Source organism: Halyomorpha halys, unplaced genomic scaffold (assembly GCF_000696795.3).
Source record: "Halyomorpha halys isolate HHAL.00 unplaced genomic scaffold, Hhal_1.1 Scaffold1841.1, whole genome shotgun sequence".
NCBI lineage: Eukaryota > Metazoa > Arthropoda > Insecta > Hemiptera > Pentatomidae > Halyomorpha > Halyomorpha halys.
Genome location: NW_027109301.1, coordinates 177291 through 190583, shown reverse-complemented (window position 1 = coordinate 190583; position 13293 = coordinate 177291). Strand labels below are relative to the sequence as shown.

Sequence of the window (13293 nt, the reverse complement as noted above, 5' to 3'; positions counted from 1 at the left end):
TATATATATAGAATATACCGAATTATATACCGAAAGATAAATAAAAGGAACATAATCAAATTACGTTCATATGTTTCTAAACATAAAAAGAGTTGGTGATTTGTTTTTTCCTCGACCGTTTAAAATAAAAGCCATTTTTCTTCTGTTCTACTAGCTAATTTCAGTAAATGCAAGTGTTCGCGATTTCTAGATAGTGCGAAAACTATACGTTAGAAAGATCAAACAAACACCATTGAAAAGGTAATGTTTAGGGCTGAAAAAATGAATCTTAGTTTATTTAATTTTTCAATATCTTGATAATTAACAAGACGTTTAACGCCGTAATTCAAACAATTTCTGTTAAACTATTTTTTCTATGAGGAGGAATACTCTGAACTACTTACTACCTTGTGCTATCCCTTGAAATTTGATTTTTTTTTTTTTTAATTTAAGCCCTAATATCATGAGAATGAACTACACTAGCAGTTACTAATTAGCTAATATTCGGAATGATGTTCGAGATTCTGAAAGGTGGAAACAATGATCTAATACAACATTGTTCTGACACGTTGAACCCGAAGTTCAGAATAATGTATTGGAAAACAAAAAACTGAAAGAATTACTCATAAATTGATAACAAATTACTTGAATTAATCAAATAAACCTATTGTCTTCACGCGAAGGGCAATTTTGTGAAGAAATTAAAAATACAAAACAAGTTATTAAAATATTCCTATAGATTAAAAAAAAATATTACAGATTAGTCATATAAACATTATTCAACAGAAAAAAATTGCAGTCTTATAACAATTCAGATAACAATAATAATTGTAGATGATTAATTATGCTATCTTGATACAATATTAATTATTAATCTTTTTTTTATTTTTGAGAAATATTAATAAGTGAAAAAACATACTGTTATCATGTATAATACTTTACCGTTTTCCTGCTTAAACTTATGCTTGGGTAGTGATTTCTCCATTTTCAGGCAGTTAGATAATTTTAATCAAGACAATAAAACTGACACTTTGATGTCCCAAATCTTTAAAATCCTTTACAGTTAGTAGTTCTGTATTTTTTTTTTATTCAATCAGTTTGTAGTATTCTGTTTATTTGAATTCAATAGGAATTTTAAAGTATAGTTTGTTCGAAACGTAAGAAACGGTAAAAGTGGAAACAATTTCTTCTTCTTGAGAAATTCACGAGCGTAACGACCCCGGAGAGATTTTTAAATTTTTTAACTATGAAGTTTCATGGGAAAAAATAATAGATGGAGATAAACTCAGTGATTGCCTAAGGAATAAACTAGTTGCACTCTAGATCGGTTATTTACAGAGAGGACAACTTTAAACAATAAATAAATTTTGTTCGAAAGATCTATCTCGAGCATAACGACTTGCAAAAATAGGGTTGCTGAAGGAGAAAACACAATAAGAGGAAGAAGCTTGTTCATTTAGTCACATTATAGTGTATAGAAGATGTAGAAGCTTGTTCATTTAGTCACATTACAGTGTATAGAAGATATAGAAGCTTGTTCATTTAGTCACATTACAGTGTATAGAAGATGTAGAAGCTTGTTCAATTAGTCACATTACAGTGTATAGAAGATGTAGAAGCTTGTTCATTTAGTCACATTACAGTGTATAGAAGATGTAGAAGCTTGTTCATTTAGTCACTTTACAGTGTATAGAAGATGTAGAAGCTTGTTCATTTTTACAGTGTATAGAAGATGTAGAAGCTTGTTCATTTAGTCACATTACAGTGTATAGAAGATATAGAAGCTTACTTTGAAAAACCGTTATACAAAGTGAAAATGGCAAATATTTTTATTCATCTTCTCTCTCCCGACTATATACCTTATTATTAATAATAATAGGGTATCTGGGACCAAGCAAAGTTCAGAGTTCTGAAAAAGAGATAAGCCATTTTTTTTTAATCAATAAAATGTTTGTGGACTCACAGATGTTTTCAATCATTTTATTTTATTGTAGTTTTTATTTTTTTATTTACTCAGCTCATAGAAAAAAAAGCGATAGTTCATTTGAGAATGACCCTCAGACGGTTGTGGCTACGATAGTAGCTGCAACTACAAATCTGAAATATATCGTGAAAATATCACTGTCACAGTCCAAATGGATCAAACATCCCTTAACTCAATGTAGCTCATCTATACATGTTCAATACCGAATGTATTTTTTAAAAATTAATTCTAAACCCGAAGCGTAATTAAATATAATTAAGTATAATGGTTATGATCGATTACTCGTAATTTGCAAAGTGAATAAAATTGTGTTTTTACATTTATAAATTTAACAATTTATTCATTATTCCTTATTTATTTAATTCTAAGGTACATATAAGGCATAATGAATATGTTGTTAAATTTACAAACACAAAAACCCAATTTTATTCGCTTTTCGAATTACGAGTAATCGGTCATAAACATTATAGATTATATAATTTAGCTTAACATGTTACTCAAAAGATTTGATAACTATTTAGTTACTTATTGGATTCATCCTCTTTCACTAAAATTATAGAACTTTTTCATAGTGTAGGAAGAACGAAATTGATGAGAAAATAAGAACGAGGTTGAAGGCGGGAAATGCTTGTTATTTTCAATTTAAAAAACTTCTTAGCTCGCGCTTTCTATCCAAAAACTTAAATTTTTTTTTCATACCCTCCATTGAAAAAAAAGTAACAATTGAGTATAAAGATGTCAGGTGAGAGTGCTTCCTTATTTTACCAGTGGATATTTTAAGGGCTATGGTGAAGTTCACTGTATGTGAAGAATCAATGGCGCCAAATACACATTAATGATATGGTGAGCGGGGAGTGTCCGCTTTGCAGGTAAAAATAAAACTTAAATATTGGAATTTACAAAACTATTATCCTTTCCACTGTTCTTTATGGATGCGAGGTGTGGCATCTTATACTACAGGATGAACAGCGCCTTAAGGTTTTCAAAAATATTCATTATTCCTTATTTATTTAATTCCAAGGTATATATAAGGAATAATGAAGATATTGTTAAATTTACAAAAATAAAAACCCAAATTTATTCGCTTTTCAAACTATGAATTATTAGTCATAACCTTTATAGATTATATAATTTAACTGAACATGTTAATCAAAGATTTTATCACTACTTTATTACTTATTAATCTATAATGGCTGATAACTTGTAGCTTACATAGAGAATAAAATTTGGTTTTCATATTTGTAATAACAATATATTCATTATTCCTTCTAATATACTCATATACAATCCTACACTATACAACAATTTTAAGCTGAAACAAGACATTGCGATTATTTTAAGTCCTTATTATGGAAATGAAACTAAAAATAAAATTGGAAAAAAAAGCAAAAAGTAGCTTCACTTTTTTAAAGTAATTAGTAACTGATAATAGGAACTCTATTTTCTCACAGCCTTGCACGCAAGGGTTTTTACAGTATATTTATCACGACACTAATTGGAGGATATTAGATAAATAATTAGGTACATAAAAAAGAAAATCTGTTGTCGATTTCCTCTGTCGGTAATAGAGGTGAAACAAACAGGAGGCACTTTTTTTCAACTATCAGCATTATTGTTTGCTTTGTGACCTCGGGTGATATTTTTAAGATTAACAGGGTTTTATATTACGTCCATTATAATTCTTTCTATTTTCTAAATTTATCGTTATATATTATTTCACAATTATAATTTACAATATATATATTTTTTATATATTAAAACATTTCTTATACTTTACGGTTGAGTCAATATTGAGTAGATTACATTTTAAATTAAAATAGCCAGTAAGAGATTTAATTTGCCCACATCGTGGAAATTTATGAATATGGAGTGAAAAATATCAACTATTATGGAATCATTACATCTAAGTAAAAAAAAAAGATGAAGAACGTCGTCATCGGCTTTCCTCCAATACTAGACTATTTTTAGTGCCGTGTATAGTAACCCAATGCACTAGGGCAGTACTGCGTTTAGAATAAAGCATTCCTCTCTGGCACCAAAGTCACAGATCATCCTAGGATGATCCTCGTTACTCGCCATTACCATTTCTTTCAAAATGGCGGCCGATTACAGGTTTCATTCACCCCAATCTCCATTTATGCAGATAAAAGAAAAATATAAATGTATTATGTCTTAGCCTTACAACAATATACCAGAGCCTAAAAAAAAGAAAGAAAAACACAGTAGCGACTTTTCTCTGAGGCTATTGGGCCATTCAATTTGTTTTTTTTACGTGTGACTCAGAAGTCATAAGTCATCCCAGAATAATACACGAAAAACGACCTTACCATTCTCCATTTTGTTTCAGAATGGCAATTGATTGTAAGTTTATTACGGTAATATACAGGACATTTATGATTGATAATTAATTTAAAAAAATAATAATTCCTGAAAAATATAATTGTTCCTATTTTTTTATTAAATAAGACAATAGAAAATGTAAAAGCCACAAGAGGCATTTCATTTTTCAGTACACCTAGGAAACTGTATTATAAAATTCTGGAGAGAAGACACATTCTTGAGGCCTTCTTGTATAGAGTATTTCACATCTTAAATTGGAATCAAAACTAATAAATTAGTCACAACAACCCGAACTACATCATCAGAACCTTAGAGGAATGCAATATTGATCAGGACCTAATACTGGCAATTGATAACCTTTTGCCTGTCGGAGAAACATAGCTAGAACAGGAAATAACCTCTTCAAAGAATTTGAATCAAAATTACGGATTGGTCAAAGCTATTGTTTTAAACAATTGCTCTTTATTTTGGTCCACGATGTGGTGTTGAAGAGTGAAGGAAATGCTTAAACGTGTTCACCTGGAATACTCCAATTTAAGACACACTGATTATAATGTGCTTTGTTTTGCTGACGATATGGTAGTATTAACAAACTATGACAGAGACCTGCAGTTCAACCTTAATATTCTCCCAAAGTAATTTGCTGTCTGTTAACATGAAAATTAATGTTGAAAACACAAAACGCATAATGATTTTTTGTTAGTGAATTACCAAACCCATAAAAACCAAATATGTAATTGATGGACTTGAGGAAAAATGAAAATTTATATTAAAAAAAAATATAGTAGTTGTAGTAAAAGTAACCTAACAATACCAATTACTATAATAAGTCTGTTATCATCAGTAGACAATTCTAGCATCAAATTTAAAAATAAAGACAAATATATTATAAAGTTAATAATTGATACAGAAAACATATTTGAAAAAATACAAATAACAGTTAACCAGTATCATACCCCAAAATTTCCTAAATCTTTATTAAGATATTGTACTGGCCTGACAGTCATTTTCAAAACTAAAAGTATATATTACTTATTTTGATATAATTGGTTTTACAATACAGTAGGTTGAAATTTAGATAAGACTCTCCAAATAACTGTTAAAGATCTTTGACTAAGGAATGTTTCTCCTTCTCTACTGCAAAGTAGGGAATATTTTCCTTATTTTTTTCCCTACACAGCAGGGTCATGGGCTCTTCCACTATAAGGGTTCTGGCAGCCCAATAAAGTGTTGCAAACTTGGAACGCTGAAACCCCTCCTTATGTCTTAATATGATTTAGGATCATAAATTTCTTATTTTCCTCATGATATTTCTAATATTTTTCTCCCAATATATCCTCAATGTTGGTACGATTAGTAGGAAAACAGAGTAAATCACTCTCCTGGTAAGAGATGTAAGTCTGCTCTAATTTTACCATTTATTTTATAATCTTTTACATCACTAGTTATTGCTCACTATTATATATTTTTACTCCTATATTACTACTTAAACATATTAATAATTTATTATTAAATACAGGAGAAACAAAACTTGTCTGCCCAAGATCAGATGAATTTCTTATCAGGTTCATTAAAGCCAGTAAATATGATGTAAAAGATACCTTCATTTTGGTAAGTTTTTTTACAAAGCATCTTGCATTTTGTAATAATTATTTTATGTAGTTCTTTCTTTTTATCAAATTTAATTTTTATCCCTCAAAACAATTAAGTACCATCGAAATTTGTTACTTTGCTCCTTATGGTATAATATTGCCCAAATGCAATGTATCACAGTGTCCCAATTTCCCTTAATTAACAGGAGAATGAACATAGAAGATGAGGACTATTTTAAGGGCCTTGTTACAATGTTGACATCTTGTTCTTACACCTTTAGTGATTATGATAAAGATGTTATGTATTACTCCACTGAGTCGCCCAATCTTGAGACAAGTGAGGACCACTTTCTCTGTGCAGGAGCTATAACTGGAGGATTTCAAGGTTTTACTTTACTGCTCTCTTTGTAAATTACTACAGTGCCATTACAATGATATTCACTGCTGCAGTAAAAACATTACCAAGCTAATATAATTTGAATTTGTGTGTGGAATCCTTAGTCACAAAAACCAATAATGTTGCTGTACTGGGTCCATCTGTAAAAAATTAATTGATGTTCTACCAATGAGTGAATCATCTTTCAAGATTGATCTCTGTAATCTGATGCTACTGTGCTTTCTTTAGTGATTTTAGCTGTTGGGAATATATTTGAGGTTATAGACTAGAGTTTCATGGAGGTTTACAGTTTGTAAACCTTTACCATTACATTTGTAATGTATTTATATTGATAAAATTTAGCTGTTGAATAGCCGAGAATGCTCTTTCTATTAATAAAGATTGGATAGTATTGGTTTTCTTTTGAAATTTAGAGGATAGTTTAGGTCTAAATAGGTACATGTGCGTTGGGTTAGTAATTTAGGGATATAATTATGTACAATAGTGAATAGCTAATTCATGGTTTAATGATAATTGTAATACTCTTATTCAGTGCAAATTATTAAAATGTGTTAATTCTGAAGGGTCCAGTGTAAGTTGTTTCCAAGTCCTTGAGCTAGATGGGTTTTCTGAGCATAATCATGGATAAAAATCCCATAATTCATCAAAGAACAGATAATATCTTGATATATCAGTAGCATGGCTCTTCAGTCAGCACCCCAGCTAGTTCTTGTAAGAATTTTCAGTTGCTCGGCATTTTATGACATTCTTAATCCTGAGTCAGCAATCATTCTAGATCTCATTGTGGGATATAAAAGTAGTTGCCTGGACCAGGCAAATAGAGTGAAAAAGGAAAAGAAAAATATATTATAAAAGTATTTCTTTCCTTAAAGAAATGTTCCATGAGAGTTTCGGGAAAAATACTTCAACATGAGAGGGCTCTGGTTTAGAACTGGAGGAACTATACCAAAAACAACTAGGAGCTTCATGGAGGAACTTGGAGCTGATATTAAAAATGTAGCAATGGCACAAAATATAATCCTGAGCTCTCTGGGATCTAATATACACCATCACATGCATGGTATATATTAGCATATATGGCACATATTATTTATATATTTTTATAATTTTGTATACATATTACTTTTTATAATTGTATATTTATTCCTTTTTCAAGGTATAAATTTATTACTTTAATCTATTACTTTTTACATTTCTTATTTTTATATTTATTAACCTTTTTTTCTAAACATTTGTAACTTTGTATGATTATCACTCATATACTTTTTACTTTTATTAAAATGTATTTATTTTGTTGTATGCCTGTATGCTGAGTTCATTTTTTTTAGATTTTAATGGAAAATAATTGTTAATGACCATGTCAGATTTTTATGTATTTATCTTTTTCTACATTTAAAATTTGTACTATTTATTAAAATTAGAGATAATTAAATGTAGGTATATAGTAAATAATAGAAGAAGAAAAAAGAATAATAGTATAAAAAAAAAGATGAAACTATAGAAAAAGATTAAAGAACTAAAAAAATAAGAAGAAAAAAAAATAATGTATTACTATTATGTATTTTAATATTTACTAACTATGCCTATGTATTATAAGAATAATAACAATTGTCCAACTAGTCTCAGTATGATGTGTGGCAACCTAATGCAGTTACTGTTTTTTGAGTAAATTGTTTCTCTGCTTCATTCAGTTATTACTGTTTATTGTTTTTTAATAAATTTAAAAATTGAGCAATACATATAAATAATTATAACAACCATTCTCTAAGCAGCTTTATGGATTTAAAAATACTTTAGTTTCAAATAAATAAAAGAAGAATAAGTGATATAAAACTATGAATCTAGATTTTTCAATAAAAAACAGCTTAGTTTTAAAATGAATTTTTGAGTATAGAAATTACAGAAGAAAACTAGATTAAGAATAGAACATAAGTATTTAGATATCGAAAATCTTGTTCCTCTACCAATTTATATTCATTTTCTTCCAATCAATTTAAGTCAATTATTACAAATAAATATTATTTTTTTTTTAGATTAAGGACTATTACAGAGCGAAACTCGAGTTACCAAATGAGTTTGTCTATAAAAATCCATCATCCTATCTAGATATTGTAGGTGACCTAGAATTTGGTTTTATACTGCCGCAAGAAGATTCATTTGGAAGGAAGACACTTTTTCTGAGGCTTGGTACAAATGTATATAATTTTTAAAATTTAGTTCAGTAAGTCACCTTAACAAAATTAGCAAATAAAGCTTTTTTTTTGGGAAAATATTGATATTTTAAAGCTTTACTTTGTTTTCATTGGGAAGGACAGAAGTAGGATCTATTTTATTTTTGGGTGAGGAAGCAGGTTAACTTTAGGTTAGGGCAAAAACTTTTATAGGACAGAAAGTTTAATAGTTAGATATGTGCAGCTAGTTAGAAACAGCGGTGGCACTGCAAGTGAATGGTGAATGATACTTCTCAAAATATTATATTAAAAAAAAAGTTAAAATAGAAAATACACATTTTTATAGTGAAAAATACAGGTTCTTTTGATTTTATTAATTTGACTTGGGCATCAAAGCCTACAAAGTTTTATTAATAAATGAGAGGTTGTGAAACTAAAATTGTTTGTCCTTGTTGATGGCCAGATCGGCCAAATCATTGGACATGTAATATGATTTAATAAAGAATGTTGGGACTAGTGGGATATCTTTTGTTATGCTTAATTAAACAACCAGTCTCAAACAAGATAATATAAATATATAAAAAGATTTTTTTTAAATTTTGTTCTTTCTGTTATTCTCAGGATACTATGATGTTATTGATTAGAATAGATAAATGAGAGTTTATTGTCTCATCCTTTAGTTTCCTCAGTTGATAAAGAATAGGTTTATCTTAGAAAATCACTGTATTATTTGTTCTCTATTCATTTCTAAACTGGCTTTAAGGGTATTATTCATCTTTTGCTCATTTTTCATGTAAATATTTTTTCGATATTAAAGCTCTGCATTGCTTAGTAAATTCTATACAACAACTCTTTAACTTTTCATGTTCAGGTATGAAATACTATTCACAGCTTCCTACTCAAGTACTCTTCACTTCTAATTAGAGGAATCACTTATAAATTATAAAGTTCCTTAACCCATTTTTAAATATTTTTGATGATATATGATTTTCTCATTTTATGTTGAAAGGTAATTTAGACCCAGGTGAGCTTGATTGGGATAGATGTGTACAAGCAGTAATACTTGTCTTGGAATACCTATCATACCAACCAGACACCCAAAATAATGGCATAACTTTAGTAGTTGACTGCACGGATCTTACCATCAGAATAATGAAATGGGCAACTCCACACAAGCTTAAAACTATGGTGAAGATATTACAGGTATCATCTGATCATTTATAATATTATTTTATATATTCCCATTCAAGAATTAAATACTTCACAAATCATAAAATTTAATAATAAATAGATAAAATACATCTATATCATATTTGACAAAATTTTCAACCTTAATTTTCAATGATTAAAAAATTTGTTTTTTTTTTTAAATATTTTTCTCTACCTCCAAGTTGCCATAAGCAAGTTTAGCCTCGGTCCATTTACTCCACTCGTCATGATCATTTGCCATTAGAGCAGCCTCTTGCTCTATTATGCCTGGAGATGCAATTTATATTCATCTGCCTTGGTCATAGGTGCTTTTCTTCTGATATGGTTTCAACCAATCATTTAATCTTTCTTTGATCACCCATTCTGCCTATATAGTTAAACCATTTCAGTTGGTGCTGCTCCATTACCTCCCGAACTGGCTAGACCTTAAACCTCATCTGCAATGTTGCCACTTTACTCACATGATGATCTGCTACTGTCCAACTCTCTGCTCCATTGAACAAAATTTAGGAATACTGTTTTAAATTGAAGATGCTTTGCCTTTCTGCTTATTTTCTTCATTCCTATAACTTTAGAGCATATTTTGGATTACTCTCGATTTGCTTTTTTCAGTCTATTAAGTACCTTGTGACCTAAATTTCCATCTCTGAACACTATTGTTTTCAGATACAGGCATCCAAAAATTGAGAAGGATCAATTTAAAATTCCATATCAAATTATATATTAATGCTCCCTCCACATTCCTTCCAACAAGCAAAGCTTTGCTTTTTTCTTCATTGATACACGTGACTCTCAACTGAAGCTCCTCACTCCATATATATGGTGTCTGCTATCAGCACTACATCATCTGATCACTAAATGCTTGTACCAGAACTGGCAAGAGGTTTCATCATCCTATAATAGCTTTCTGCATCTTTTTCTTGCAGACATTTCATATTTCATCCATCAAAATTATAACTATTCTAATATATTTCTTATTATTATGAATAACATTTAATGGTCTTATATGATCTTAAATCATAAGTTCTTACTCCTTCCTGATATGAAACTATATAGTTTATAGATACCATATTATAGACCTTATGTTTACAATTTAGAATAATTTATACTATAATGTGTACAATTAAGCTTTAGTATTTTATATTTAATTCTTCTGTATTTATGAGCATTCCCCATCAATTTTCGTTTATTTTATAAAGACAAAAGAAGATAAAGTAGGTTCATTAATCTCGGTTTATAGTTTTGTTGGGTTAACCTATGAAAAATTATGGACCTAGATGTACTTTTATTACACCAACCTTTGTAATATAAGCAGTGCCTTGAACCAATTGTTCTTTACTTGCACAGATTTAGGTATATTTAAATGTAATAAGTAGATAACTATTTTTAAATCTTCTGAATTTTGAAAATAAAACTTTTTAAGAATTAAATATCACATAATCTTCAATTATTTTGTTCACCTATTAACCAATTTATTTGAAACAATGTATTATATATATTTATATTAATTTTTTCAGGAATGTATTCCAGTAAGGTTCGAAGTTCTACATATTGCAAATCATCCAATTGTTTTTAATTTGTTCTACGCAGCTTTGAGGCCTTTTCTTAGAGATAGTTTTACTGAAAAGGTATTTATTAATTTTATGATTTACGGTTATAATACATACATTCATGTACATTGTATAGGAACCGGTTCTTAAAATTTGTGGGCATAAGGAAATGAAGGTAGGAGAATGCAAAAGTAACAACTCCAAAAATACTTGTTGGCCAAGTAGAACCCCAAAAGGGACTCAGAAAGGACCTTATGTCTAGGCTAGACAGAAAGGTATCACAGACTCACAGTAAATCATTGACACAGTAAAGGGTTCTAATAGTAAATTTATTTGAGCTCTGGGATGAGTTCTCTATGAATTATTTTTATTGCTAATATAGAACCTTTTTGAAATTTGATTTTGGCTGGTGTTTATGGTTTTTGGTGTACTGAAACCGAAATTAATTAATAAATAATTTAAATTATCACTATTTTTTTAAATTAATATTCAAAATATAGCTAAAAATAATACTAAAATAAAATCCATTTTTCAAATTAAAATAATTAAAAAATTATTCATAAAAATACAAAATAGTGCATTAATTAATAAGGCTTTTTTAACTAATTAAGAAAATCATAATACTATTTTGTATTTATTGGATAAACATTATAAAAACTTTCATTTATTTCAGTTTAAATGGCATAAAGCTCCATATACAGATTTACATGATTGTATAAAAAAGGAAAATATACCTAGCTGGCTAGGTGGTACTCTAGATTTAGATAGTGTTAAAGACTGGTACGATGATATTTTGAAAGAGGAAACTCTGCTAAAAGGTAAGTGAAGGAATATCAAAAAATTGACGTTTTCTATACTTCTTTTTATTTAATCACCTATTTTGATATTATTTTATAGAAAATCCATCCATGGGTTACGGAAAATTGAAGTAATAAAGATACTTCTTGTTTTGTATCTCAAAAATTTGGTTGTGGAAGATCCTGTAGAAAAACTCATGCAAGGCATCACTTATTTGTTATTCAAAACCTTATGGATGAATAACAAAATCATGAAAGAGACATATTAGATTACATTGGTTTGTATTTGCTAAAATCAATAATTCATTTATCTATACAAATTTTAACAACTGATCGTGAATATGAAAATACATTTTTCTTATTTCAATGTAAATTCATCTTACTTTAGTTGTTTTTAAAATTCAATTAACTGGTCTTTATTTTTCCTTTTTTTTAACATAACCTCTTTATTTTCTAAATATTACTTTTTTATATAGTAATACAACATTATGCTGTTTTAATTAACAAAATAAAATTTAGATACCAAATTTCCATCTGAGATGAGAATAGGCTAATACTAATTCAGTAAATAAGTGCTCTCTGGTGGCTTGTTGTTAAAGCTATTAGTTTTCCTGTTTACCAGGGCACAGTGATATGTTGGTACAAATCACTAAGTAAGAATAAAAGTAAAGAAATAAAATTTCACATCCTTGTTTTTCATCCTATTATTCTTTTAATTTGACTTTCTACAGCTCTTGCATTAAGTTATAAGTTTCAATAAATGTTTTGAATGTCTTTATTCTTTATTATATATCAATTTGAGTATAGAAAACTGCTGGTGAAGTGATGACTATTTGAAATAGAATATAAAGTTTACTTGAAATATTCAATACTGACAGACTATCAAAATACTCTGATAGATCCTGAATGTATATCAGTATTCTGTTGACCCATCAGTGTTTATCTAAGTAATAATGATTAGTAATAATGACATCATTTTTTATTACTGATCATGTGAGGAGTCCTTTTTAAACAGAATGTTTAAAAATGGCAGAATGACAATAAACTTCTAACTTGTGTTACAAGAAAAGTCTAATGTGTTTTCATCTACCAATTTCCTTAATTCTTCTAAGTATTGAACTTCAGGAAAATATTTTGCAAACAAAAGCTTTAATTATTTACTCACTTCTTAAACATAATACTTAATTTCTATCACTTGTACCCACCCCTGGGTAAACAATTTGATATTAATTCTACAGGCCTTCCCTAGGAAATGACTTACATTGGAAGGCTCA

General features: G+C 28.8%; 1 protein-coding gene across 1 annotated transcript in view; it reads left to right on the top strand.

Moving 5' to 3' along the window:
• Positions 1-12793, top strand: part of LOC106690722 (clavesin-1) — a 26654-nt gene extending 13861 nt beyond the window's left edge. The window contains exons 2-7 of the mRNA XM_014436248.3: positions 5823-5914; positions 8326-8479; positions 9473-9666; positions 11190-11300; positions 11896-12040; positions 12120-12793. Of these exons, the coding sequence (XP_014291734.1) occupies positions 5823-5914; positions 8326-8479; positions 9473-9666; positions 11190-11300; positions 11896-12040; positions 12120-12154 (731 nt within the window). The 3' untranslated portion in view covers positions 12155-12793. The remainder of the gene's footprint in view (positions 1-5822; positions 5915-8325; positions 8480-9472; positions 9667-11189; positions 11301-11895; positions 12041-12119) is intronic.
• The last annotated feature ends 500 nt before the right edge of the window (positions 12794-13293 follow it).